The sequence below is a fragment of the Myotis lucifugus genome, unplaced genomic scaffold (genome assembly GCF_000147115.1).
Source record: "Myotis lucifugus unplaced genomic scaffold, Myoluc2.0 scaffold_680, whole genome shotgun sequence".
NCBI classification, from domain to species: domain Eukaryota; kingdom Metazoa; phylum Chordata; class Mammalia; order Chiroptera; family Vespertilionidae; genus Myotis; species Myotis lucifugus.
Genome location: NW_005871728.1, coordinates 214728 through 239985, shown reverse-complemented (window position 1 = coordinate 239985; position 25258 = coordinate 214728). Strand labels below are relative to the sequence as shown.

The following is a 25258-nucleotide window of genomic DNA, read 5'->3' as shown; positions in this document are numbered from 1 at the left end:
GCCCTGGGCCAGGACCTGGGGGCCGACCTCCTGCGCATCTGGGCACTTCTTAGCCAAGGAGCTCCGCGAAAGTGCAGGGGGCCTGGCGGCCCAGCTCCTTGCAGCTGAGGTAGAAGGCAGAGTGGAATGTCCCCGGGAGGTGGTCCTGTGCCCAGTCCAGCATCCACTTCTTGGCTAGCGTGGTTTTCCCCACGCCCGCCGCGCCCTGCAGCACCACCGTGTGTGGGAAGGGCCCATCCAGCATGTTGGGGTTACAGAAGGGGACTAGCCTCTCGTATCTCTGCGTGAATCTATGGAGTTTTTCACTGGCTTCGGGCCAAAGGTTTTGCTTCCAGATGGGCCCGGATGTCTCCCATATACTGCTGTAGGTGTCCTGTGCACCTTCAGGGATAGGAGACGGGAGAGAGAAGGGGTCTAGCTGGTTAATCATTGGGAACAAAGTGCTTTGTGTCAAGTAGGAAAGAAACGGGCGCACACGTGTACACACACACACACACACACACACACACACACGGAGAAGTGAGGTTGCTCAAGAGCCACCGGATGCCAAGCTCCCTCCAGGGAGATCTGAGACACACCTGGTGTTTCTTCTTCCAAACCTTCCGTTACTTCTTCTGGGTTGGTGACACTTCCGCCCGGTTCTTGAGTGAGCTCTGTAAAATAGCAATTAGGGTGAGCTTGACACAGAACAGGTGTACTTTATAGGCAATAGAATATGACAGGGCCAGGATAACGAATGAGATCTTGCCACTTGCGACAGCATGGATGGGCCTAGAGGGTGCTATGCTCAGTGAAATAAGTCAGGCGGGGAAAGACAAAGACCGTATGATGTCACTTATATGTGGAATCTAATGAACAAAAGAAACTAACAAAACAATAAAACAGACTTGCCCTGGCTGGTTTGGCTCAGTGGATAGAGCGTTGGCCTGTGGACTGAAGGGTCCCAAGTTCGATTCTGGTCAAGGGCACATGCCCGGATTGTGGGCTCGATGCCCAGTAGGGGGCATGCAGGAGGCAGCCAATCAATGATTTTCTCTCATCATTGATGTTTCTCTCTCTCTCTCTCTCTCTCTCTCTCTCTCTCTCTCTCTCTCTTTCTCTCCCCCCTTCCTCTCTGAAATCAATAAAAATATATTTAAAGTCAATACATAATCTGATGAACAGAATAAACTGGTGAATATAATAGAATCAGGGGCATAGAAAGGGAGTGGACTGACTATTCTCTGGGGGGGAAAGGGGTGTGGGGGGTGCGGGAAGAGATTGGACAAAAATCGTGCACCTATGGATGAGGACAGTGGAGGGCGGGGAGGTAAGGGCAGAGGGTGGGGTGGGAACCGGGTGGAGGGGAGCTATGGGGGAAAAAAAGAGGAACAACTGTAATAATCTGAACAATAAAGATTTAATTTAAAAAAAAATATCCACGTGCACATGAGCTAAATTCTAGACCCACAACAAAAAAATATTTTAAAAAAACAACAACAGACTCACAGATACAGAGAACAGATTGACAGCTGCCAGAGGGGAAGGGGTGTGTGGGTCTGCGTGAAAAAGGTGAAAGGATTAAACCAAACAAAACCCAATAACAACAATAATAACACAACCTCATAGACACAGACAACAGCTTGGTGATTACAGTTTGGTGATTCCTAGGGGGAAACAGGGTCTGGGGAAAATAGAAGGAGGTAAAAGGGAACTAAATGGAGATGGAAGGAGACTTGACTTGGGGTGGTGAACACACAAGACAATCTACAGATGTTGTGTTATAGAATTGTACCCCTGAAACATGTATTTTATTAATTCATAGCACCCCAATAGATTCAATAAAAAAGGAAAAGAATATCATCGCAATAACTTTGTATGGTGCCAGGTGGGTACTAGACTGATCAGGGGGAACATGTTTTAAGTTATATAAATGTCTAATCACTATGATGTATACCTGAACCTATATTGTATGTCCACTGTAATTAAAAAATAAAAAGATAGAAAGAATACTTAAAAAAATAGGTGTAGTTACCTCATCAGAAGTGTGATGATAAAATAGGCTCTAAGGAGTAGAGAATCTAAATTCTTTGTCTACAACTTGTGCTGGCAAGTGTGACTCGGTTGGAGCATCCTCCCGTGCAACCAAAGGTCACGGGTTTGAGTCCGGTCAGGGCACATACCTAGGTTTCGGGTTTGGTCCCCGGTCTGGGCATGTGAAGGAGGCAATCAATCAATGCTTCTCACTCATATCAATGTCTTCTCTCTCTCTTTCTCCCGCTCCCTCTCTTAACCCATCCCCCCAAAACACACACACAAAGGGGTGGAAAAGGGGTGGCTTCCCTTAGCTTCCTCTAACACTGGACGTTCCAAGACCAACCTGGCTCTTCTCCTCCTCCTCCTCTTTCTGCTCCTTCTTCTAAATGCTGTTGTATTTCTTCCTCGTTTGCACATTTGGGTTCCCGAATACGTGCTATCCCTGAAGAAAAGAGGGGACATCATGGGCTTGTCCCTGTACCAGTATGGAGCCTTCTATTTGGCAGAGGTGGGACTTCAAGGTGGTTCAAGGTCAACAGTTGGGCCTCCATGTTTAAGCCCAGGTCACATAGAAAGAATGCTAAGGAAGCATGGGAGATGAAGTGTGCCAGGCCATGACATCAGGCTTACATGCCTTTTCTAGCAAGGGGCTACCGATGGAGTTAAGAATACACGGTCCTGGCCAGAGAGCTCAGTGGTTAGCATGTCATGTCAACATGCCAAGGTTGTGAGTTCAATCCCTGGTCAGGGCACATACGAGAATCAGCCAATGAAAGCATCAATAAGTGGAACAAGTCGATGTCCTCCACACCCCCCTCAAAAAAAAAAAAAAGAATACATTGTTCAAGCCCTGGCTGTTGTGGTTTAGTGGTTAGAGCGTCGGCCCAAGCATTGAAGGGTTGCGAGTTTGATTCCCAGTCAAGGGCATGTACTTGGATTGCAGGTTTGATTCCCAGCCCAGGTCGGGCACATGTGTGAGGCAACCAATCCATGTGTATCTCTCACACATGGATGCTTCTCTCTCTTTCTCTCTCCTTTTCCCTCCCTCTCCCTCTTTTCCACTCTAAAAATCAATGGGGCCCTGACTGGTTTGGCTCAGTGGATAGAGCGTCGGCCTGCGGACTCAAGGGTCCCAGGTTCGATTCCGGTCAAGGGCATATACCTTGGTTGTGGGCACATCCCCAGTAGGGGGTGTGCAGGAGGCAGCTGATCGATGTTTCTCTCTCATCGATGTTTCTGGCTCTCTATCCCTCTCCCTTCCTCTCTGTAAAAAATCAATAAAATATATTAAAAAAAATCAATGGGAAAAATGTCCTGGGGTAAGATTAACCAAAAAACAAAACAAAACAAAACAAAAAAACCCAAACAAAAAAACAAAAACAACCCACAAAAAACAAAAAAAACCCAAAAAAACCCCACAGAAACAAAAAAAGTGAAAGCTATTCTTAGCTTGTAGGTGGGTGGGACTTGCTTTGTGAGTCATAGCTTGGCCACCTCTGCCGCAGGTCAGTCTAACACCCAGCGTATCTAGATTCCAAGAGAAAGTTCACTCTGATTTCTAGTATAAATACGGCCTCATGTTACCTTTCCACGTCTTACACCTCTTACCACTGCCACCTGCCTGAATGCAGAAGAGAGGAAGTCTTGTATTTCTTTGCCGTCTTAGTGCTTGGCATAATATCTTGTCCCTAAATCCCCAAATCTCACATTAAAAAAAAAAAAAAGGCTGTCAAGGAGGTAACGTACCTGACAATGGAACCTTGTTTTTCTGAAGAGACTTCAAAGCCGCTTCTGAAAAAGCAGGAGGGGGAGAGACATGTGCAGTTTTCAGAGCCAGACCCTGAGCTGAGTACAACGCTGATGTTCCTCATGCTGCTTTCAAACCTGTAATTGCTCCAGAGACCGGCGAGGGCTACTCCCTCACCTGTCTGTTGAAGGCAGGGAACAGCCCGGCTGGCATGCAAGGTGGTTGAGCGTCGACCTATGAACCTGGAGGTCACGGTTTGATTCCCAGTCAGGGCACATGCCTGGGTTGCAGACTTGATCCCCAGTGTGGGGTGTGCAGGAGGCAGCTGATCCATGATTCTCTCTCATCATTGATGTTTCTATCTTTCTCCCTCTCCTTTACTCTCTGAATATGTATATGTATATGTATATGTATATGTATATGTATATGTATATGTATATGTATAAAGACGGGGACACTACACTAAGCTAAAAATGAAGCCCCAGCTGGAATAAAACCAGAAAAATTTTAAATATATATATATATATATATTTTTATCGATTTCAGAGAGGAAGGGAGAGGGAGAGAGAGATAGAAACATCAATGATGAGAGAGAATCATGGATCAGCTGCCTCCTGCACACCCTCTACTGGGGATGGAGCCCAAAACTTGGGCATGTGCCCTGACCGGGAGTTGAACCGTGACTTTCTGGTTCATAGATCAGTGCTCAACCACTGAACAACACTGGCCTGGTCAGACATTTTTTAAAAAGAAAAAAAAATCATAGAGGTAGCTACTGTGTCAGGTAGCAGAGCCCTCTAAGTAGGAATTATAAAACTTGGGATGTACACAGTTATCACCCAGGAAACCTTGAAGAATCCCATGCCTATGGCTGGACCTAGAGGGTATGATGCTCAGTGAAGTGAGCCAGGCAGAGAAAGACAAGTACCGCAGGATCTCACGCATCTGTGGATCTAAAGAACAAAACAAACAAACAAACCAAAGAGAAACAGACTCAGAGAACAGACTGGTGGTTGTCAGATGGGAAGGGCTTGGGTTGCTGAGTGAAAAAGGGGAGGGATCTTAACAAGTACAAATTGGGCCCAGCCCACGTGGCTCAGTGGTTGAGCGTCGACATACGAACCAGAAGTTCATGGTTTGATTCCAGGTCAGGAGCAGGGTACATGCCTGGGTTGTGGGCTCAGTCTCCAGTGGGGGGTATGCAAGGGGCAGCTGATTACTGGTTCTCTCTCATCATTGATGGTTCTCTCTCTCTCTCTCTTTCTCTTTCTCTCTCTCTCCCTTCCTCTCTGAAATCAATAAAAATATATTTAAAAAGTGCAAATTGAAGTCACAGAATAGTCACGGGATGTAACGTACAGCATAGGGAATATAGTCAATAGTATTGGGAGGGGGGCAGGAGAGATTAGCCAAAGAACTTACATACACATATGCATCACCCATGGATACAGACCATATCGCCGTGCAGGCCTGGGCAGGAGGTGGGAGTGGGGTAGAGGGAGTCCATGGGGGAAGAAGGGGGACATCTGTAATACTTTCAACAATAAAGATAAAGAATCCTTCCCAAACAAGCCAGTATTGTAATAACTATGTATGGTGTCAGATGGGCACTATAGTTATTGCAGGAATCACTTGGTAAAGTATACAAATGTCTAACCACTCACCATCCACCTGAAACTAATACAAAATAATAGTGAATGTCAAATTGTAATAATAAAAAAAGGCACTACATGCCTAGGGGGAGCCCTAGATCAATTAGTTAAATGGGTCTCTCCAGCGATAGGTTCCAGATGTCAGTATATTTCAAGCTCCCCAGGAGATTGCTGAGAACAGCGAGAGTTGGGAACCCCGTGACATAAAACATGGCTCTCCACTCAGGGCCATTTTCCCTGTAGAGGGAACATTTGGCCATATGTGTAGACATCATTGGTCGTCACCAGTGGGGGGGCAGGGGGGAGGAGGCAGTGTGCTGCAAGCATGTAAGGGTTAGAGGTGTTGGGATGCTAGCACCCAGGTACCAGGGATGCTGCTAATTATCCTACAGAGCACAGAATGTTCCTTTCCTTCCCCCAAGAGAGTCACCCAGCCCCCAATGCTGCTGACCTAAAGGACAGTAGGGGTTTCAGTATATGAATGTGTGTAAGTGTGTTTATAGACACAACTATGTGGGAAAGAAACATTATAAGTAGGAATTAAAAACAAAACAGAGGTTACGCACTGATTTAACATTGTGGAGGACAGGCGAGAGATGCAAATTAAAACCACAAGGAGGTATCACCTTGCACCTGCCAGAATGGCGACCATAAACCAACAAACGACAAGTGCTGGCGAGGATGTGGAGAAAAGGGAACCCTGGTGCCCTGCTGGTGGGAAGGCAGACTGGTGCGGCCACTGTGGAGAACAGCATGGAGTTTCCTCAGAAAGTTAAAAATGGAGCTCCCATCTGACCCAGTGATCACACTTCTGAAAATATATCCTAAGAAACTTGAAACACTAATTTGAAAGACTATATGCAGCCCTATGTTCATAGCAGCACAATTTACAACAGCCCAGATCTGGAAACAGCCCAGGTGAGTGGATAAAAAAGCGGTGGTACATCTACACAATGGAATACTATACAGCTGTAAAAAAGAAGGAACGCTTTACCTTTTTTGACAGCATGGGTGGACCCGGAGAGCATTGTGCTAAGTGAAACGGGTCAGTCAGAGAAAGACAAATACCATATGATCTCACTTATATGTGGAAATCCATGAACAAAAGAAACTGATGAACAAAATAGACACTGAAGCATGGATGCATGGAACAGACTGACAGCTGTCAGAGGGGAGGAGGGTTGAGGGACTGGATGAAGGAAGGTGAAGGGATCAGCCAAAGAACATATATGCATAACCCATGGGCACAGACAACAATGCGGTGATGGCCAGAGGGGAGGGGGGTGGAAGAGTGCGGGGGTGGAGGTGGAGGTGGGCATGAGGGCGGGGAAGGGGGATGGAAAGTGACTGCTTGGGGAAATGGGCGCACGATGCAGTGTGCAGATGGTGTTTTGTTGAGTTGTACCGTTGAAACCTGTATGGTTTTGCGAACCAATGTCACCCGAAATAAATTCAAATAAAAATAAATGAATAAACAAACAAACAAACACAAAGGAAGGAAGGAAGACAATCATGAATACATTTCAGAAACAGTTTAGAACAGAAGAAGGGATGTATGGTGAGGAGCCCAGGGTAGGTATACAGGACTCAGAAAGAATAGAAATAGAGAGGATATACGAAATGGCGAGGATATAAGAAATGGCAAGGATATAAGAAATGGTGAGGATATAAGAATGACACTTTGTGTTGAGCCTAGGTAGCCCCTCCGAGGCTCACTGTTATCTCTGTGTTTCTCAAACCCTGGGCACTCCCACTCCCGCCCCCCCCCCCCTCAGGACACAGGGCGGCCTCCCGTCGGCTCACCTCTGAGCTCATCCTTGGCTCTCTTGGACAGATCCGTTCGGTTCATCTTGTCAAAGACCTGGATGGTCACCATCTCCACCCAAAAGACGGGGCAGCGGGTGGTGAGAATCTCCGCCAGCTGCTGCCCGTTGGCCTCGTCCACCTCCGTCTGGGACACGTGCTGTAACTCATCTTGTGGGGGAAGGGTCCTCAGCAGAGACTTGAACTGGCTCAGCTCCTCCAGCTCCAGCTGTTCCAGGAGAGGCCTCAGGTTGAAATCCATCTTGTCCTACGTGGGAGAGCTGAGCTTTTGACAATGGAATACTATGCAGCCACGAGAAAGAAGGAACCCTTACCTTTGGCGACAGCCTGGAGGGACCTGGAGAGTAGTATGCTAAGTGACATAAGCCAGTCAGAGAAAGACAACGATCGCCATGATCTCACTGATATGTGGAATCTAATGACAAAATAAGCTGACGAACAAAATAGGTCGAGAGACATGGATACGTGGAACAGACGGACAGACCTCAGAGGGGAGGAGGATGGAGGGGACGAGCAGGGCTAACCAAAGAACACATATGCATACAGGCATAGCCCATGGACACAGACAATAGTGTGGGGAAGGCCTGGGGTGGGGTGAGGGCTGGGTGGAGAGAGGCAAAGGAGGGGAAAATGGGGGACATCTGTAATACTGTCAACAAGAAGCTAAAAATAAATAAATAAAGGTAAAAAAAAGGGGGCGGTACATTTACACAATGGAATACTATGTGGCTGTGAAGAAGGAAATCTTGCCCGGCCAGTGTGGCTCAGTGGTTGAGCGTCGACCTATGAACCAGGAGGTCATGGTTTGATTCTGGTCAGGTCACCTGCCCAGGTTGCGGGCTCATTCCCCAGTGTGGGGCGTGCAGGAGGCAGCCAATCAATGATTCTCTCTCATCACTGATGTTTCCATCTCTCGCTCCCTCTCCCTTCCTCTCTGATCAATAAAAATATATTTTATTTTATTTATTTTTTAAAAAATATATTTTATCGATTTTTTACAGAGAGGAAGGGAGAGGGATAGAGAGTGAGAAACATCGATGAGAGAGAAACATCGATCAGCTGCCTCCTGCACACCCCCTACTGGGGATGTGCCCACAATCAAGGTACATGCCCTTGACTGGAATTGAACCTGGGACCTTTCAGTCCACAGGCCGACGCTCTATCCACTGAGCCAAACCGGTCACGACAGAAATCAATAAAAATATATTTTAAAAAAGAGAAGGAAATCTTACCTTTTGCAACAGCATGGATGGACCTGGAGATTAGACAAATACCATATGATCTCACTTACACGTGGAGTCTAATGAACAAAATAAACTGATGAACAAAACAGAAGCAGAGGCATGGGTACATGGGACAGACAGCTGTAGGAGGGAAGGGGAGTGGGAGGGGCTGGATAAAAGAAGGTGAAGGGATGACCCAAAGGACATATATGCATAACCCATAGACACAGACAAGGGTGGTTGTGGCCAGAGGAGGCAGGCTGGATGGAGGTGGGCAAAGGATGGGAAAATGGGGGACCTTAATAGTGTCAACAACAACAACAACAAAAAAGACCATGGCAACTACCCCATTCCTAATGCTATTTATATGCGAATCAGGTGGTAAGCATATAATTTAGCCCTTGTTGAAAGACTCGAATGAGGTCATTTGTAAGGGCGATCCTTTTAAAACACAGGGAAAGGAGATTTAGAGAGATGAGCCATGGTCCGTTCTCAGCCAGCTGTGAGGTGTGGAAGCCAACATTTGAATCAGAGCAGCCTTCTTTCAGATGCTGTGATGTCAATTCCTCTGTTAATCGACTCCCATAGACACCTCCCCCACCCCCACCCTCACCCAGGCATCAGGTGCAAAACTAAGGACATTTCAGAAGAGAAGAACCAACTGGTTAAACCCAGAATAAAGTCTTCCGTGAAGCTGGGAGGCAGGCAGATGAAGTGAAACGGGTCAGAACCTGGTGGGCCTTTGAGGCTGTGGATGGTTGGGCAACACTCATGGAGTAACTCCAGTGGGAAGAGAAAAGTTATACCTGCAGTGGGATCCAAAATCACAGCAACGAAACACATCTTACACCAAAGTAGTGTATCTACACCCAAGTGTTCAATGGTTGTACAGTGGGGCCTTGACTTACAAGTTTAATTCTTTCCGAGACCAAGCTCATTAAGGAGCTCGTTAACTCAAATTACTCTATCAACTCAATGCAAAAAATCAGCCGAGAGACAGCTGGTATCTCAAAAAACTCGTTAGTCTGGACACTCGTAAGTCAAGGCCCCACTGTATTTACATTGAGATGTAACCGTGGGACCCTTATGTGTGGAATCGAAAGAACAAAATAAATGAAGAAACAAAACAGGAAGAGACTCATAGACACAGGGAACAGACTGCATAAGGGTTGCCAGAGGGGAGGAGAGTTGGGGGGGGCTGGGTGACAAGGGGGAAGGGATGCACAAGTACAAGTTGGTAGTTACAAGATCGTCACAGGGATGCAAATCACAACATAAGGAACAGAGTCAATAATATTGTAACAACTATGTTTGGGGCCAAATGGTTACTAGACTTGTCGGGGGAAATCACGTCACAAGTTATATAAATGTCTACCCACTGCGCTCTACACCTGAAGCGAATATAAAATAGCGAATATCAGTGCAATTTAAAAAATGTTAACCAACAAAAGAAACGTTAACGGCAGATTCTTAGGACTGGTCTTGACCTTCCGGTCTTTAACTAGCCTGCGTTTTATTTGTACGAGGACATATCTCCTGGAACAACGATTCAGCTGCCTTATGGAGACCCGTCAGAGAAGGACCCCAACTAATCTTTGTGTTTGTCAGACGAGATCTTAAGAAGAGCAATTTCAGGGGAACGGTAGGGCAAGAAGCTAGAGGGGCAGAAACATGCATGAGGTGTCTTGACGTGGAGGCATGGGCATAAAATAAATGGAAGAACAAATTTCTCTCTCTCTCTCTCTCTCTCTCTCCCTCCCTCCTCCAGCCTCTCAGATCAATTTTTAAAAATATCTGTATGTGCCCAGCTGGCATGCCTCAGTGGTTGAGCATCAGCCTATGAACCAAAGTTATACTTCTATTTCTAGAAACTTGGCTAAGAGAGTGAAATTAGAGATTCGATACCGGCTTTAGGGAAAATGGGAGCTTGGATCTGGCTTCATATGGCCTCACATTAGCCCGTTGACCACGGGGTGTGTCTTTTGCCCTTAAAAACGTTCGTTGCAAGTAGCACGCGTTTTACACAAAACAGGTTATTTCATGTTGTTCTCATTTGGCCAAAGTTAATCCGACTTACATTTACACCCAGTGATCTTAGGAAACTGAGTTTCAGCAAGAGGAGAAAAACTATTCAAAGTTATAGGAGTCATGGTCAGAGGGGAATCGGACTTGAAACTTCAAAGGTTTAACATGCAAACATTCAAAAAAAAAGAGAGGAGGCATATTTATTGTAGACTTAACAGCTGAATGAAGACAGAGAGACATGGAGTAAAGAAGAAGCCAGGATATTACTCACCTCACCAACACCCGGACCCATTCTCCGGCCACAGTCACGACGGCTGAGGCTTGAAAACCCACCTATAAGAAGTGTGTCTTTCTACCCAAGCTCTGGGATTGGCCCGCTGCCGAGAACTTCCCGCCACCAGCGTGATGACTGATAGGTGGAGACCCTTTCTCTAATTTGAGCATCCGTTCCCGGTGTTCTCACCCTTGGCTGCGTGTTAAACTCACCTGCCTCGAGCATCGTTTCAAAGTACCAAGGCCCAGAGAGTCTGACGTCTAGGTCAGTGAGGGCTGCCCAGACGTAGGGGTGCTCTTAAAGAGTCCCAGGTGATTGCAATTGGGGCCAAGCTTGAGAATCAGGGCTTGGAACCTTCAGCTGTGATTAGCTGCTTCCTGCCGTCATACAAATATTTTTAAAAATTGATGAGAGAGAGAGAGAGAGAGAGAGAGAGAGAGAGAGAGAGAGAGATGGATTTGTTGTCCCACTTATGCTGCATTATTCATTGGTTGATTCTTGTATGTGCCCTGACCGCGGATTGAACCCACAACCTTGGTGTGTGGGGAGGATGCTTTAACCAACTGAGCTACCTGTCCAGGGCCAATATATATTTTTAATTTTTGAAAGCACTTTTATTTTACATTCAAGATCTGGCCTGTATTTCACACTGGCACATATCGGTTTAGATAAGTCACATTTCTGGTATTCAATAGCCATGTGTGGCTAATGGCCATCATATAGGTTGGGTCTAAAGCAGTGGTTCTCAACCTTCTGGCCCTTTAAACACAGTTTCTCATGCTGTGACCCAACCATAACATTATTTTCGTTGCTGCTTCATAACTGTAATGTTGCTACTGTGATGAATCATCATGTAAATATCTGATAGGCAGGATGGTCTTAGGCGACCCCTGTGAAAGGGTCGTTCGACCGCCAAAGGGGTCGCGACCCATAGGTTGGGAACTGCTGCTCTAGAGCCAGGGACAGGAGAGTGATCCTGGCTTTAAAACGAGGAGAGTTGCTCTAGCTGGTTTGGCTCAGTGGATAGAACATCGGCCCTTGGATTACAGGATCCCAGGTTTGATTCTGGTCAAGGGCATGTGCTTTATTTGCAGGCTCAATCCCTGGCCCTGGTGGAACATGTGCAGGAGGCAATCAATTGATGTCTCTCTCTCTCTCTGTCTTTCCCCCTCCCTTCCACTCTCTCTAAATGTCAATGGAAAAATATCCTTGGGTGAGGATTAACAAAAAAACAAAACACAAACAAACAAAAAAATGGGGAGGGTCAAGGGACCCAAAGGGTTGGTTTCCTGGCATGAGGTTATTTCTCTGAGATTCTGTATCTATCTATCTACCTCCCTCCCTCCCTACCTATCTATCTACCTATCTATCTATTATCTATCTATCTATCTACCTATCTATCTATCTATCATCCATGTATCTATCATCTATCTATCTCATCTATATCTATTTATCATCTATCTATCTATCTATCTATCATCTATCTATCTATCTATCTATCTATCTATCTATCTATCTTTATCTCTCAAGAATCCCTCAGAAAGAGGGAGAGACCCATGGGCCCTCTGACTTGATAATCAACCCACCAATAGCTGTCTTTCAGGTGATGGTACTCAGAGAGGGACATCCATCCCTCCAAACCTTTCTAGGCTGTGCAAACTTGGTCAAGTTTCTTTTTTTTAATTAAAATATACTTTATTAATTTTTTACAGAGAGGAAGGGAGAGGGACAGAGAGTTAGAAACATCAATGAGAGAGAAACATCGATCAGCTGCCTCTTGCACACTCCCACTGGGTATGTGCCCGCGACCAATGTACATGCCCTTGACTGGAATCGAACCTGGGACCCTTGAGTCCACAGGCCGACGCTCTATCCACTGAGCCAAAGCGGTTAGGGCTTGGTCAAGTTTCTTAACCCCTGTGCCTTAACTTCCTCATAGGTAAATGGGGACCAGTGTCTGCCTCATAGGATAAGGATATTTTAAATGAGTCATTACTTGTAATGGATTTAAACAGTGTGTGGAAGGAAGGAACTATTACAAATATATTCTGTTTAAAGATAAACATTTTCCATGTGCCTCAGATGAGATACTGGCAAATGTCCTATTGGGCGGGGGAGGGGGGGAAGCAAGCAGGCAAGCCAAAGGAAAGGAAAGGAGGTAAATTTATTTATCTTAATTCAGTGGTAACAGGTTAGTGGCCACTGGGATGACTGGGGTATTCTCAGCAGAACAAGGAGAACAAAGACTGAATTTCTAAAATTTTATTTTTCAACCACAGTTTATATTCAACACCATTCTGCACCCATGTCAGATACACAGCAAAGTGGCACCCTACAGAGTGGCCCCTTGCTTCCCTAAGCACCCACCTGGCCCCATACCCAGTTATCTCAACATTATTAGCTATATTCCCCATACTGCAATCCGAATCTCTGGTTATTCTGCAACTACCAATAGGTACTGCTGAACTTTTTTACTCTTTTTTTAAAATATAAATTTTTTTTATTGATTTCAGAGAGAGAAAGGGAGAGGGGGAGAGAGAGAGAGAGAGAGAGAGAGAGAGAGAGAGAGAGAGAAACATCAATGATGAGAGAGAATCATTGATCAGCTGCCTGGGGACCGATCCTGCAACCTAGGAAAGTGCCCTGACAGGGAATCAAACCGTGATCTCCTGGTTCCTAGGTCGATACTGAGTCACTGAGCCACACCGGCTGGGCAACCTCTTCACCTTTTTCACCCAGCTCCCCAACGCCCCTCCCCTCTGACAGCTGCCAGTCTGTTCTCTGTATCTATGAATCTATTTCAATGTTGTTTGTTTGTTTATTTTGCTCATTAGATTCCACATATCAATGGGATCGTATGGTATTCGTCTTCCTCTGACTGGCTTATTTCATTTAGCACAATACTCTCCAGGTCTAAAAGCCAAATTTGAAATGAAATAGTCAACAGCTCCATTTTCAGAGCACTGTTTCAGAAACTCAGGCATCTTCAACTTCTGAGACACTTCACGCCTGTTAGAATACAGCATGTCATCTATGTAATGGATATATGAGGGTCATCTGGTCGACCACCTTATACTCAAGGACTGGAGAGCAACATAGGTCCACACTGGGAGTCTGGGAAAACACTTCTCTGTTAAAAGAAATCATTGCGTGGCTCATAGGTGAGAATATTTGCTCTTGAGAGTAAAAATATTCCTTACCATAGCATGTTTTACAAGGGAAATTGAGATGGCGTGTCCAGTGTTCAAAGTTTTCCTTCCTTCCTTCCTTCCTTCCTTCCTTCCTTCCTTCCTTCCTTCCTTCCTTCCTTCCTTCCTTCCTCTCTCTCTCTCTCTCTCTCTCTTTCTTTTGTTAATCCTCATCTGAGGATATTTTTCCATTGATTTTTAGAGAGAGTGAAAGGGATGGAGGGAGAGAGAGAGAAAGAGAAAGATTGATGTGAGAGAGACACCTGGATGAGAGAGAGAGAGAGAGAGAGAGAGAGAGAAAGATTGATGTGAGAGAGACACCTGGATCAGTTGCCTCCTGCTCTGATCCTGACTGAGGCTGGGGATCAAACCTGTAACCCAGGTACCTGCCCTTGACTGGGAATGGAACCCATGATCCTTTGGTGCATGGGCCTACACTAACCACTGAACACACCAGCCAGGATATATATATATAGTGTGTGTGTGTGTGTGTGCGCATGTGTGTTTTTCTGTGGCTATTTAAAGAATGCCAAACTCAAAAAAGAAAAGAAAGTAAAGAATACTGAACTTGGACTTTCTGAATATTCCACATTGTGTAACCATCCTTCGAGGTCAAGTTCCCCAAATGTGTTTGTTGATTTGAATGTTTCACATCTTATATTTGGACACATGTTGCAAACGGCTCTCCAGAAATTCTGCACAACTGCCAACTTCTTACTTAAAAAAAAACCACACAAATGTAGTTTTGAAAGTCACAGAGATAGAAGAAGTGAGTGGGAGAAGAAATGGGCTCAGGAAACACGTGATAGAGGCAGAAGAAGGGGCCCTGGGGGCTTAGGAGCAAGAAGGGTAAAGGAGCTTGCCAAGGAGGAAGAAGAGGGGAAGGGAGAGACAGGGGCGTGTTCCCAGAAGGGAGAGCCGCAACTTCTTCCTCTGACTCAACCACAGAGCGGGTCAGCTGCTGCAGCTTCTCGGTAGCTCTAAAATCTGCTCTTTCCTTCCACGCCCACGGCCTCACTTGAGCTCAGACCTGACCTTCTCTGATATGGCTTCTTTCACTAGCCTGCAAATGGTCTCCCCTCCCCTCAGGTCCCTTTCAGTCCTGTCTCCACTGTGGCCTCCAGGGAGATCTGTCTCAGACACCATTCCCATGCATCACTGCTCCATTCAACACTCCGCCTTCATTCCAGCCCCTCCCCCTTTTCTTTTTCCCTCATTTAATTTAATTTTTTTTTTAATTCTTAAATTTTTGGAGCAGGGCCCGGACCTTTTCGCATGTCTGACCTTCCTACCTGTCTCTCTGTGGCCCCTTCTGTAAATCCTTGGCTCTAAGACTCGGCCTCAGCTAGTCTTCAGTTGGTTCTTCAGGGTGGTTGTCCTTAATTAATTAAAAATATGTTTCTTGCCCTGACCGGTTTGGCTCAGTGGATAGAGCATCAGCCTGTGGACTGAAAGGTCCCAGGTTCGATTCCAGCAAAGGGCATGTACCTTGCTTGCAGGCACATCCCCAGTAGGAGGTGTGCAAGAGGAGGCTGATCGATGTTTCTCTCTCATCGATGTTTCTAACACTGTCCCTCTCTCTTCCTCTCTGTAAAAAATCAATAAAATATATTAAAAAAATATGTTTCTTGTTGATTTCAGAGAGGAAGGGAGAGGAATAAAGAGAGAGAAACATCCATGATGAGAGAGAATCATTGATCGGCTGCCTCCTGCACGCCCAACATTGGGGATCGAGCCTGCAACCTGGGCATGTGTTCTTGACTGGAATCGAACCTGGGACCCTTTGGTCCGCAGGCTGATGCTTTATTCATGAAGCCAAACTGGCTAGGGCAAGCTGTTGTCTCTTGACTGTCTGTATTAGAACTAAGGATTTTATAAATTATACTGTTTCCTGACTGATGTCCTCAGCTGTGTGAGGAAGCCATAGGATCAAACTTTTTTTTTAAAAATATATTTTATTGATTTTTTGCAGAGAGGAAGGGAGAGAGATAGAGAGTTAGAAACATTGATGAGAGAGAAACATCAATCAGCTGCCTCCTGCACATCTCCTACTGGGGATGTGCCCGCAACCCAGGTACATGCCCTTGACCGGAATCGAACCTGGGACCTTTCAGTCCGCAGGCCGACGCTCTATCCACTGAGCCAAACCGGTTTTGGCCATAGGATCAATCTTTAACATCCTCCTCCAGCTCCCCACTTTTACAACATTTAAACTCTGCCATCATATATAATACGTAAGTAAACATGAGTGGTCATGTTCCAACAAAACTTTAATTATGGCCCTGGCTGGGGAGCTCAGTTGGTTAGAGCATCATCCTGATACACCAAGGTTATAGGTTCCATCCCTGACAGGGCACATACAAGAATCTATACTAATAAAAGGGTAATATGCTAATTAGACTGGATAGACCGGATGTCTTCCAGATGTCCTTCTGGACGAAGCCATGGTGGTGCGGCTGAGGCAGAGACGGTTAGGGGTGATCAGGCTGGCAGGGGAGAGCAGTTAGGGGCAATCAGGCTGGCAGGGGAGAGTGGTTAGGAGTGACCAGGCAGGCAGGGGAGCAGTTAGGGGCATCAGGCAGGCAGGCAGAATGGTTAGGGGTGATCAGGCAGGCAGACAGGTGAACGGTTAGGAGCCAGTGGTCTTGGATTGTGAGAGGGATGTCCCGGATTGGAGAAGGTGCAGGTTGGGCTGATAGACTGCCCCCCCCCTCGTGCATGAATTTCATGCACCAGGCGTCTAGTTAACCAATAAGTGCCTAAATAAGTGGAACAACAAATTGGTCTCTCTCTCTCTCTCTCTCTCTCTCTCTCTCAATACTTATTTTTGAAAAAAAAAATATATATTTAATTTTAGAGAGAGAGAAAAGGAGGGGGAGAAAGAGAGAGAAAAACATTGATGTGGGAGAGAAACATTGATCCGTTGTCTCCTGTACTCACCCTGACTGGGGATTGACCCCACAACCTAGGTATGTGCCCTGAATGGGAATCGAACCTGCAACCTTTTGGTGTACACTCCAACCCACTGAGCCTCCTGGCCAGGGCTAGACCACACATTTTTGACAAGAGAAATGGTTTTGAAATCTTTTCTGTGCATCTAGGCTGTAATAGAAAAGCTGGCACCAAGGATAATTTAAGTATATTTGTTTAATCAATGAGAACATACAAACATTACTCTGCCATCGTCCCAATAACCCAGGAGGGTCCCAGGAATTGATGGGCAATTATGGTGGAGATTCTGGAACTGACTGGGTGATAATCTCCAGATTCAGGGGGCGCCGGGGCCTTCTTTCTGGGTAATGTGGGTGGGTCCCCTCAGCCCAGCTGACAGCCTCAGATTTAGAAGCAACGACGCCAGAGGAGGGACCTTGCAACTGGTAGCTCTGAGTCCTACTGTCCAGAGCACGGCTCATCTCAGGACGAGTGTGGCATACTCGCTGGCCTGGGCCGGCTTGGGCAGCAAGGAGGGGGCTGAAGCTGTCCCGTGGGTGGGGGCATTGAAGGCCACTTGGAAATAGGTGACATCCTGTGGGTCTCTAGCTTCAGAGGCCTGAAGGAGGAAGGGAGACTTTGATATGATGGTGTGATGTTGGGGACCAAAGGAATTGTTGGGGGGCAGAGTAGAGGAGGAAACGCTTACCGGTCCGTCCATGGGTTCCACTGCCTCTGGCTGTCTCTTTGTCTCGGTGGCATCTGGAGGGAAGAGGACATTGTTAGGGCTGCATATTTTATTTAAAAACTTTTTTATCCTCACCTGAGGATATGTTTTTTTATTTTTTTTATTTTTTATTTTTTATTTTTTAAATATATTTTATTGATTTTTTACAGAGAAGAAGGGAGAGGGATAGAGAGTCAGAAACATCGATGAGAGAGATCGATCAGCTGCCTCCTGCACGCCCCCCACTGGGGATGTGCCCGCAACCAGGGTACATGCCCTTGACCGGAATCGAACCCGGGACCCTTGAGTCCGCAGGCTGACGCTCTATCCACTGAGCCAAACCGGTTCGGCGAGGATATGTTTTTTTAAAAAAATATTTTTTATTGATTTAGGAGGTAATGGGAGAGAGAGGAGAGAGAATCATCAATTGGCTGCCTCCTGCACTCCCCACACTGGGGATTGAGCCTGCAACCTGGGCATGTGCCTGACCTGGAATTGAATGGTGACCTCCTGGTTCATAGGTCAACACTCAACCACTGAGCCATGCCAGCTGGGCGAGGATATGTTTTTTTTTCTTTTTCTTTTTTTTTTAGCCCTGCTGGTGCGGCTCAGGGGTTGAGCCTTGATCCATAAACCAGGAGGTCACGGTTCGATCCCCAGTCAGGACACATACAAGAAGCAACCAATGAATGCATAAATGAGTGGAACAGCCCTAGCCCGTTTTTCTCAGTGGTTAGAGCGTTGGTCCGTGGTTCAATTGCAGGTTCAATTCTGGTCAAGGGCACGTACCTCGGTTGCAGGCTCAATTCCCAGGTGGGGCCATGTGGGGGAGGCAACCAATCGATGTGTCTCTCTCACATAGATGTTTTTTTTCTCTCTCTCTGTCTCTCCTCCCTCCCACTTTCTCTAAAAAAAATCAATGGAAAAAATATCCTCAGATGAGGATTAACAACAACAACAAAGTGGAACAACAAATCAATCTCTCTCTCAAAATCAATCGGTAAAAAAAGAGAGAGTATCACCATCGCAGCTTGAGCCAGCAAACCAGCCCCACCTCCACGCCTCTGGCTCCCTCACCCCCTTTTCTGCCCCCAGAAGATGCCTTCCCCCTTTCCCTGTAGGATTTGCACCACAGGGGTCTCTGCTCAGGCTTCCCTCGCTCTCTGAAGGACGTACTGTTTCTGGCTTTGCGATGGCGGTGGCGGAGGATGAAGAAAAGGAGGAGGAAGAGGAGGAGCAGGAGGACGATGGCCACTGGGAAGCCGATCAGAATACCATGGTGGTTCTGGGTCTGGTTATGGTCTGTGGCTGCAAAGAAGGAGACAGTGTTGGAGCAGCTGCCCTTCCTAAAGTATCTTCGCAGAAGTCACTGGGGCCGGGTGTTCCCCCATACCCCAGCACAGTCCCGAATGGTCAACCCCTGTGAACCATAATATAAACAGAGCCACTTAAAAATAGTCCAGCCTGCCCTGGCTGGTTTGGGCAGCAAGGAGGGGGCTGTCCCCCACCCACGGGACAGAGCGTTGGCCTGCAGACTGAAGGGTCCCAGGTTCAATTCCAGTCAAGGGCACATGCTCAGGTTGCGGGCACGATCCCCAGTAGGCTGGGGGGGGGGGCATGCAGGAGGCAGCCAATCAATGATTCCCTCTCATCATTGATGTGTCTATCTCTCTCTCCCTCTCTGAAATCAATAAACATATATTAAAAAAATAGATCCAGCCTGGCTGGCACGACTCAGTGGTTGAGCATTGACCTATGAACCAGGTGGTTATGGTTCCATTCCCGGTTAGGGCATATGCCCGGGTTGCGGGCTCGATCCCCAGGGGGTGTGTGCAGGAGGCAGCCAATCTATGATTCTCTCTCGTCATTGATGTTTCTATCTCTCTCTCCCTCTCCCTTAATCTCTGAAATCAATAAAACTACATAAAAACCCCAGCTCCCATGAGCCAACCAAGATAAATTAAGAGTGTGAATGTCATGCTAAACAAGATAACTTAATCAAAAAAGTTAAGAACCATATGATTGCATTCATATATGTGAAATATAAAACTGAAAGCAGCAAAGAAACAAACAATACAAACAAAAAACCATAGACACAGTCAACAGAAGTTTAGTTGCTAGAGGGGCAGGGTAGTGGGGTCAAACACATGGTGATGGAAGGAGGCTGGAGTCTGGGTGGTGGGCACACAGATGATGTGCTATGGAATTGCACATTTGAAACTCATGTTATTAACCAATGTCACTCCAATAAATTTAATAAAAACTTAAAAAGATTGTAAAGGTAGCAAAGCGAATGTGAGAGTTCACTTCATAGAATTAAGAAGTGAGCTGCTAATAAATGAACCTGGAGATTATTATGCTAAGTGAAATAAGCCATTTTTTTTACCCTAATAGATTTTTTTTTTAGCTTGCATGCTTATGTTTCCCCTTAGGATTTCCTTCTCATTCTACTGCAATACCTGAATATCTTCCCTACATTAGTTGCAACCTTTATGCTCAATAGTCCCACATCTGTATCTACAGTTCTCCATCCCTCTAACTCAAGACATATAAAGCCAACTCTTGAATGCGTGTAAGATGTTGCCTGGCCACCTCAGAAGCAACAAGTCCAAGACACAACTCCTGACCTTGCCTCATGCCACCTTTGAAAATGCACTTGTCCATCTCTCTGTGAATGGTCCCCCAATACACACATGTCATAGCCACTGATAGAGACCGTCATGGGCCTGCAGGCTCGTTTATACTAAATTCTACTCAACATGTAGGGAAACACTAATGATGGCCTCAACCACAGAAGGTCTTGGCTCTACAGTTGTTTTTGTAAATTTCTTTTTATGGAAGGGAGAGAGAGAAAGAGAGAGAGAGAGAGAGAGAGAGAGAGAGAGAGAGACCCTGATGTGAAAGAGAAACATGGATCAATTGCCTCCCACATGTATGTGCCCTGACAGAATCGAACCCACCACCTTTGGTGCATGGGATGACCCTCCAACCAACTGAGGATGACCCTCTACCAGCTAGGGCCTTTCTCCATCCCCCCTTATTTATTTAATTGAATTTATTGGGGGGTGACACTGGTTTGCAAAACCACACACGTTTCAAGTGTACAACTCAATAAAACATCACCACACTGTTGTCTGTGTCTGTGTTTTATATGTGTGTGTGTGTGCGTGGGCCTGTGTGTGTGTTTTATTTAATCCCTTCACCATCTTCTATCCAGCCCCCCAACGCCCTTCCTCTCTAACAGCTGTCGGTCTGTTCCATGTATCCATGCCTCTCAACAGTCCTTCTTAATCCTTTACAGACTTTGTTTCCTTATATGTGGAGAAAATGCGACTCAGAGGAGGGAAAAGAGTAGCAGCGGGACACCCTGAATTAATTGTAGAAATAGCTCTCACAAGTTTAGTGTCCTCGGTGAGGGTAGGGATGAAGCCTCCAGAGAAAAGATTATCTGATTATCTCAGTTATTTGGGGCTGGCAGGATGAGTATCCATCTGCCCTCTGGGAGTAGAGCTCCGTGATGAGGGCTAGGAATCCTAGATGCTCTCAGAAATACTGGCATATGGATCAATGATGAAAGGTAGCTGTGGAATCTACAGATGTTATTTGCCACCCACAGACCATCTAGGCTTCTGCTCTCCCAATGGAAAACAGCCCGACCTCCTTCATCTGTATGCTCTTTGCCTCCTCCAGCCATCAGAGGTCTTAAAAAGTTGACTCTGGCCCTAGCCAGTGTTACAACATGGTTAGAGTGTGAACCTGCACATCGCAAGGGTCCTGGGTTTGATTTCCGGTCAAGGGTACGTACCTGGATTGCAGGTTCCATCCTGGCCCTGGTTGGGCATATGCAAGAGGCAACCAATCCATGTGTCTCTCATATCAATCTCTCTCTCTCTCTTTCCCTCTCTTCTACTCTCCCTAAAAGTCAACGGAAAAAGCATCCTCAGTGAGGGTTAATTAAGGAAAAAAACACACACCTGACTCTGTCCCTGGTAAATGAGATTTCTACTCCATGTACTTTCCGTTCTTCACACAACCCAGTGACTCACCTTGTGGATGTTTGGGCTCCATGGGTATGGGGTCGAAAGGAGCTTCTGCAAATGAAGATGAAATGGGGGTGGTTACTTTAGTTCTTCTCAGGCTCGTCCTGAGACTCACAATGACCTACATGCCTTCCCTGGCCCTGAACGTGTGATAAGAGGGCTGCATGGTGGGCAAGGGGTGAGGTTGACCTCACAGCTTCGTGTCTAAGAAGAGGGTGCTGACAACAATCCCCAGGCTACTCTCCTCCTTTACCCAGTCTTTGCTCTAACTGGACATCATCAACTTCAGGAGGGAACTTATGGATGGATCGCTTCCTCACCTCTGTCCACAAGCTGCAATGGGTCGCTGGGGTGAGACCACACATAGGGGTCTTTGCTGAAGGCACCGTAGCATCTGTAGGTCCCTGCCTGTGTGGAGGTGACATGGTCCATTTGGAAGGTGGTCTGCTGTCCATTGTCCTGGGTTGTGGAGCTTTGTCTCTGGGTGAACTGAGGTGCATCATCTTTGGTGAGAATGAATGCATCAAACTTGATTCTGGAGAAACACTGTAACGTCACATTGTCTCCTGGAGCCACCACCGGGCCACTCATGCTGGAGAGTGAGGGTTTGTCATAAGATCCTGAGAAAGAAGGAAGTTTGCTGATAAAGGGGAAGCCATGTCCAGTGCTGTGCCTTCCTATTACCAGGGAGCAGATGTGGCTCTGGCTTCTATCCCCTCCATGTCCCTCCCTGAGGGAATGTGTCTCTGCATCATCCCTGATGCCTTCCTAGAGGTAGAGGCTTTGCTGCTTCCTGCTCCGTATCTCAGAGCCTGATTCTCTCTCTGCAAAGAGGTCCCTCCTGGCCCTGCTGCCTGGGTCCCACTCACCTGTCATCACCAGATGCAGGATGTTATTGGACTGGGACCAGCGTTCTCCACTCTTATAGGAACAGCGGTACAGTCCTGTCTTTTCTCGTTTCATCTCTTGGATATATAAAGTGTTGGTTCTCCCAGCCATTAGCAATTTCCTTCTGTCCCTAGGCTCAGGTTCTTCCACTTTATATATCTCATAGACTTCAGCCTCTGGAGGCCCTTGGCACAGGATGGTCACTGGTTCATTACATAGAACCATGGATCCAGGCTGAGCTGTGATAACAGGTGGGGGGAGACTTCCTAGAAGAACAGGTAATAAATTTACAGGTGTATCTACTTTTCATGCCACCTTCCACTTCCTCCCCTTTTACAGCCAGGTGTTCAAATGCCAAGAGCCCTCTTCCCAGGCCCCAAGAGAGCTGATATCTGGTCAAACCCTACTCCATCCATGAACATTATGAGGACTCAGCATTCTGAGCCTGAGTGCTCTGGGCTAGACCCAACCCCGGAAGGAAACATTGGGTGAGAACAGTTCAGGCTTTAAAAACTTTTTAAATTTCCAATTACAGTTTACATTCACTATCACTTGGTATTATTTTCAGTTGTATAGCCTAGTGGTTAGATAATCACATGCTTCAAAGAGTGTTTCCCCTGGCTATATCTAGGAGGCCTGCGTGGTGTGTGCGGGTGGGGTGCTTGTGGCTTTTGTGGAAGCAGATGGTGTTGCCAAGGGCTTCCCACAAGACTCTTCTCTTGCTTCCAGTCACTCCCTAAGTGGACAGTGTCATCTCCAGAAGGGGATGTGGGGATGGAGGGCCTTCCTCACCTGTGACCACCAGCTGCAATGGGTCGCTGGGGTGAGACCACACATAGGGGTCTTTGCTGAAGGCACCGTAGCATCTGTAGGTCCCGGCCTGTGTGGAGGTGACATGGTCCATGTGGAAGGTGGTCTGAACTCCATTGTCCTGGGCTGTGGAGCTTTGTCTCTGGGTGAACTGAGGTGCGTCTTCTTGGGTGAGAATAAATGCATGAAATCTGATTCTGGAGAAACACTGTAACTTCACATTGTCTCCTGAAGCCACCACCGTGCTACTCATGCTGGAGAGTGAGGGCTTGTCATAAGATCCTGAGAAAGAAGGAAGTTTGCTGATAAAGGGGAGGCCACACCCCTTCCTGTTCGCAGGAGCAGATGTGGCTTTGGTTTCTATCCCCTCTGTGTCCCGCCCTGAGGGAATGTGTCTCTGCATCATCCCTGATTCTTTCCCAGAGGTAGAGGCTTTCGTGCTTCCTGCTCCGTATCTCAGAGTCTGGTTCTCTTTCTGCAAAGAGGTCCCTCCTGGCCCTGCTGCTTGGGTCCCACTCACCCGTCATCACCAGATGCAGGATGTCACTGAGTGAGGACCAGTGTCCTCTACTCTTATAGGAACAGCGGTACAGTCCTGTCTTGTCTGGTTTCATCTCTTGGATATATAAAGTTCTGGTCTTCCCAGCCAGCGGTAATTTCCTTCCAGCCCTAGGCTCAGGTTCTTCCACTTTATATATCTCGTAGGCTTCAGCGTGTGAAGGCTCTTGGCACAGGATGGTCACTGGTTCATTATATAGAACCATGGGTCCAGGCTGAGCTCTGATAACAGGTGGGAGGAGATATCCTAGAAGAACAGGTAATAAATTTACAGGTGTATCTACTTTTCATGCCACCTTCCACTTCCTCCCCTTTTACAGCCACGAGTCTAATTGCCAAGACCCTTCTTCCCACCCCCAAGAGAGCTGATATCTGGTCAAACCCAACTCAGCCCTTGAACATTAAAAGGATACTCACCATTCTGAGCTTGAGTGCTCTGGGCGAGATACAACCCTGGAAGGAAACATTGGGTGAGAACAGCTCAGGCTTTAAAACATTTTTAAAATTTTCAATTATAGTTTACATTCATGATCACTTTGTATTAGTTTCAGGTGTACTGCCTAGTGGTTAGATATTCATATACATTATAAAGTGCTTCCCCTTGCTATGCCCAGTACCCTCCTGGCACCATATATACTTGTTACAATACTATTGGCTATATTTTCTATGCTGTGCTCTATGCTCCCATGAGTATTCTTTAACTCCCAATCTATACTTCTCAATCCCTCCACCTTTACACCCAGTCCCCATACACTCTCCTCTGGCAACCGTCAGTCTGTTCTCCGTGTCTGTCAGTCTGTTTCTGTTTTGTTTGCTCATTCATATTGGAGGACAGCCCAGCCTTATAGAACCGCCAACCTGCCCCAGTAACATTGTGCTTGCACCCCGATCCTTCTGTCCAGACTCACCGAGATAGAGCAGAGTGGGAAGAACCGACATGATTCTGGGTCCTCTCTGGCCTGTTGGCCTCAGCAATGCTGCCTTTAAGCGGAACAGACTTCTCTGAAAGTCACACCAAGCAACAGGAAGTGGTGGGAGGGCCTTGGTTCTCAACCCCAGAGTGAAGGCATTTCACAATGTCTTCTACTAAAGCCTTGAAGAGGCAGCTGATCATGATGTTAATCATCTGAACTTTAAACCTCCAACAGCCCAGTCTGGTCCCTATTTTCTCTCCCCAATTCCTCATGGGCATTTAATCTTTATAAAGTGAGCAGTAAGAGGGATCACAGGTGACGAACAGGAGAGAAGTAGTTCCCAGTCTGAGATCGGCTGTGAAATAGTCAGTGAGTTCATGGCTCCTGCTGCTAAATGCAGAGTTTCCTTCTATTCATGTAAAAAATGAGTCAATAATTCTG

At 46.6% G+C, this 25258-nt stretch overlaps 2 protein-coding genes across 2 annotated transcripts in view; both read right to left on the bottom strand.

The window, feature by feature from the left end:
* Positions 1 to 7480, bottom strand: part of LOC102420098 (NACHT, LRR and PYD domains-containing protein 2) — a 24295-nt gene extending 16815 nt beyond the window's left edge. The window contains 5 exon segments of the mRNA XM_023746453.1: positions 1 to 57; positions 59 to 381; positions 2360 to 2458; positions 3763 to 3807; positions 7219 to 7480. The exon segment at positions 1 to 57 is cut by the window's left edge and continues 1250 nt beyond it. Of these exon segments, the coding sequence (XP_023602221.1) occupies positions 1 to 57; positions 59 to 381; positions 2360 to 2458; positions 3763 to 3807; positions 7219 to 7480 (786 nt within the window).
* Positions 7481 to 17080: 9600 nt separating this feature from the next.
* LOC102419469 (leukocyte immunoglobulin-like receptor subfamily B member 4) lies at positions 17081 to 24862 on the bottom strand. Its single transcript, XM_023746457.1, has 10 exons — positions 24812 to 24862; positions 24321 to 24356; positions 23866 to 24150; positions 23328 to 23627; positions 22517 to 22801; positions 21968 to 22267; positions 21654 to 21698; positions 18784 to 18915; positions 17590 to 17642; positions 17081 to 17499 (listed from the first exon to the last, which is right to left on the bottom strand). Exons 1-10 carry the CDS (start codon positions 24840 to 24842, stop codon positions 17359 to 17361), a joined length of 1608 nt encoding a protein of 535 aa, XP_023602225.1. The 5' UTR covers positions 24843 to 24862; the 3' UTR covers positions 17081 to 17358.
* Positions 24863 to 25258: the final 396 nt, after the last annotated feature.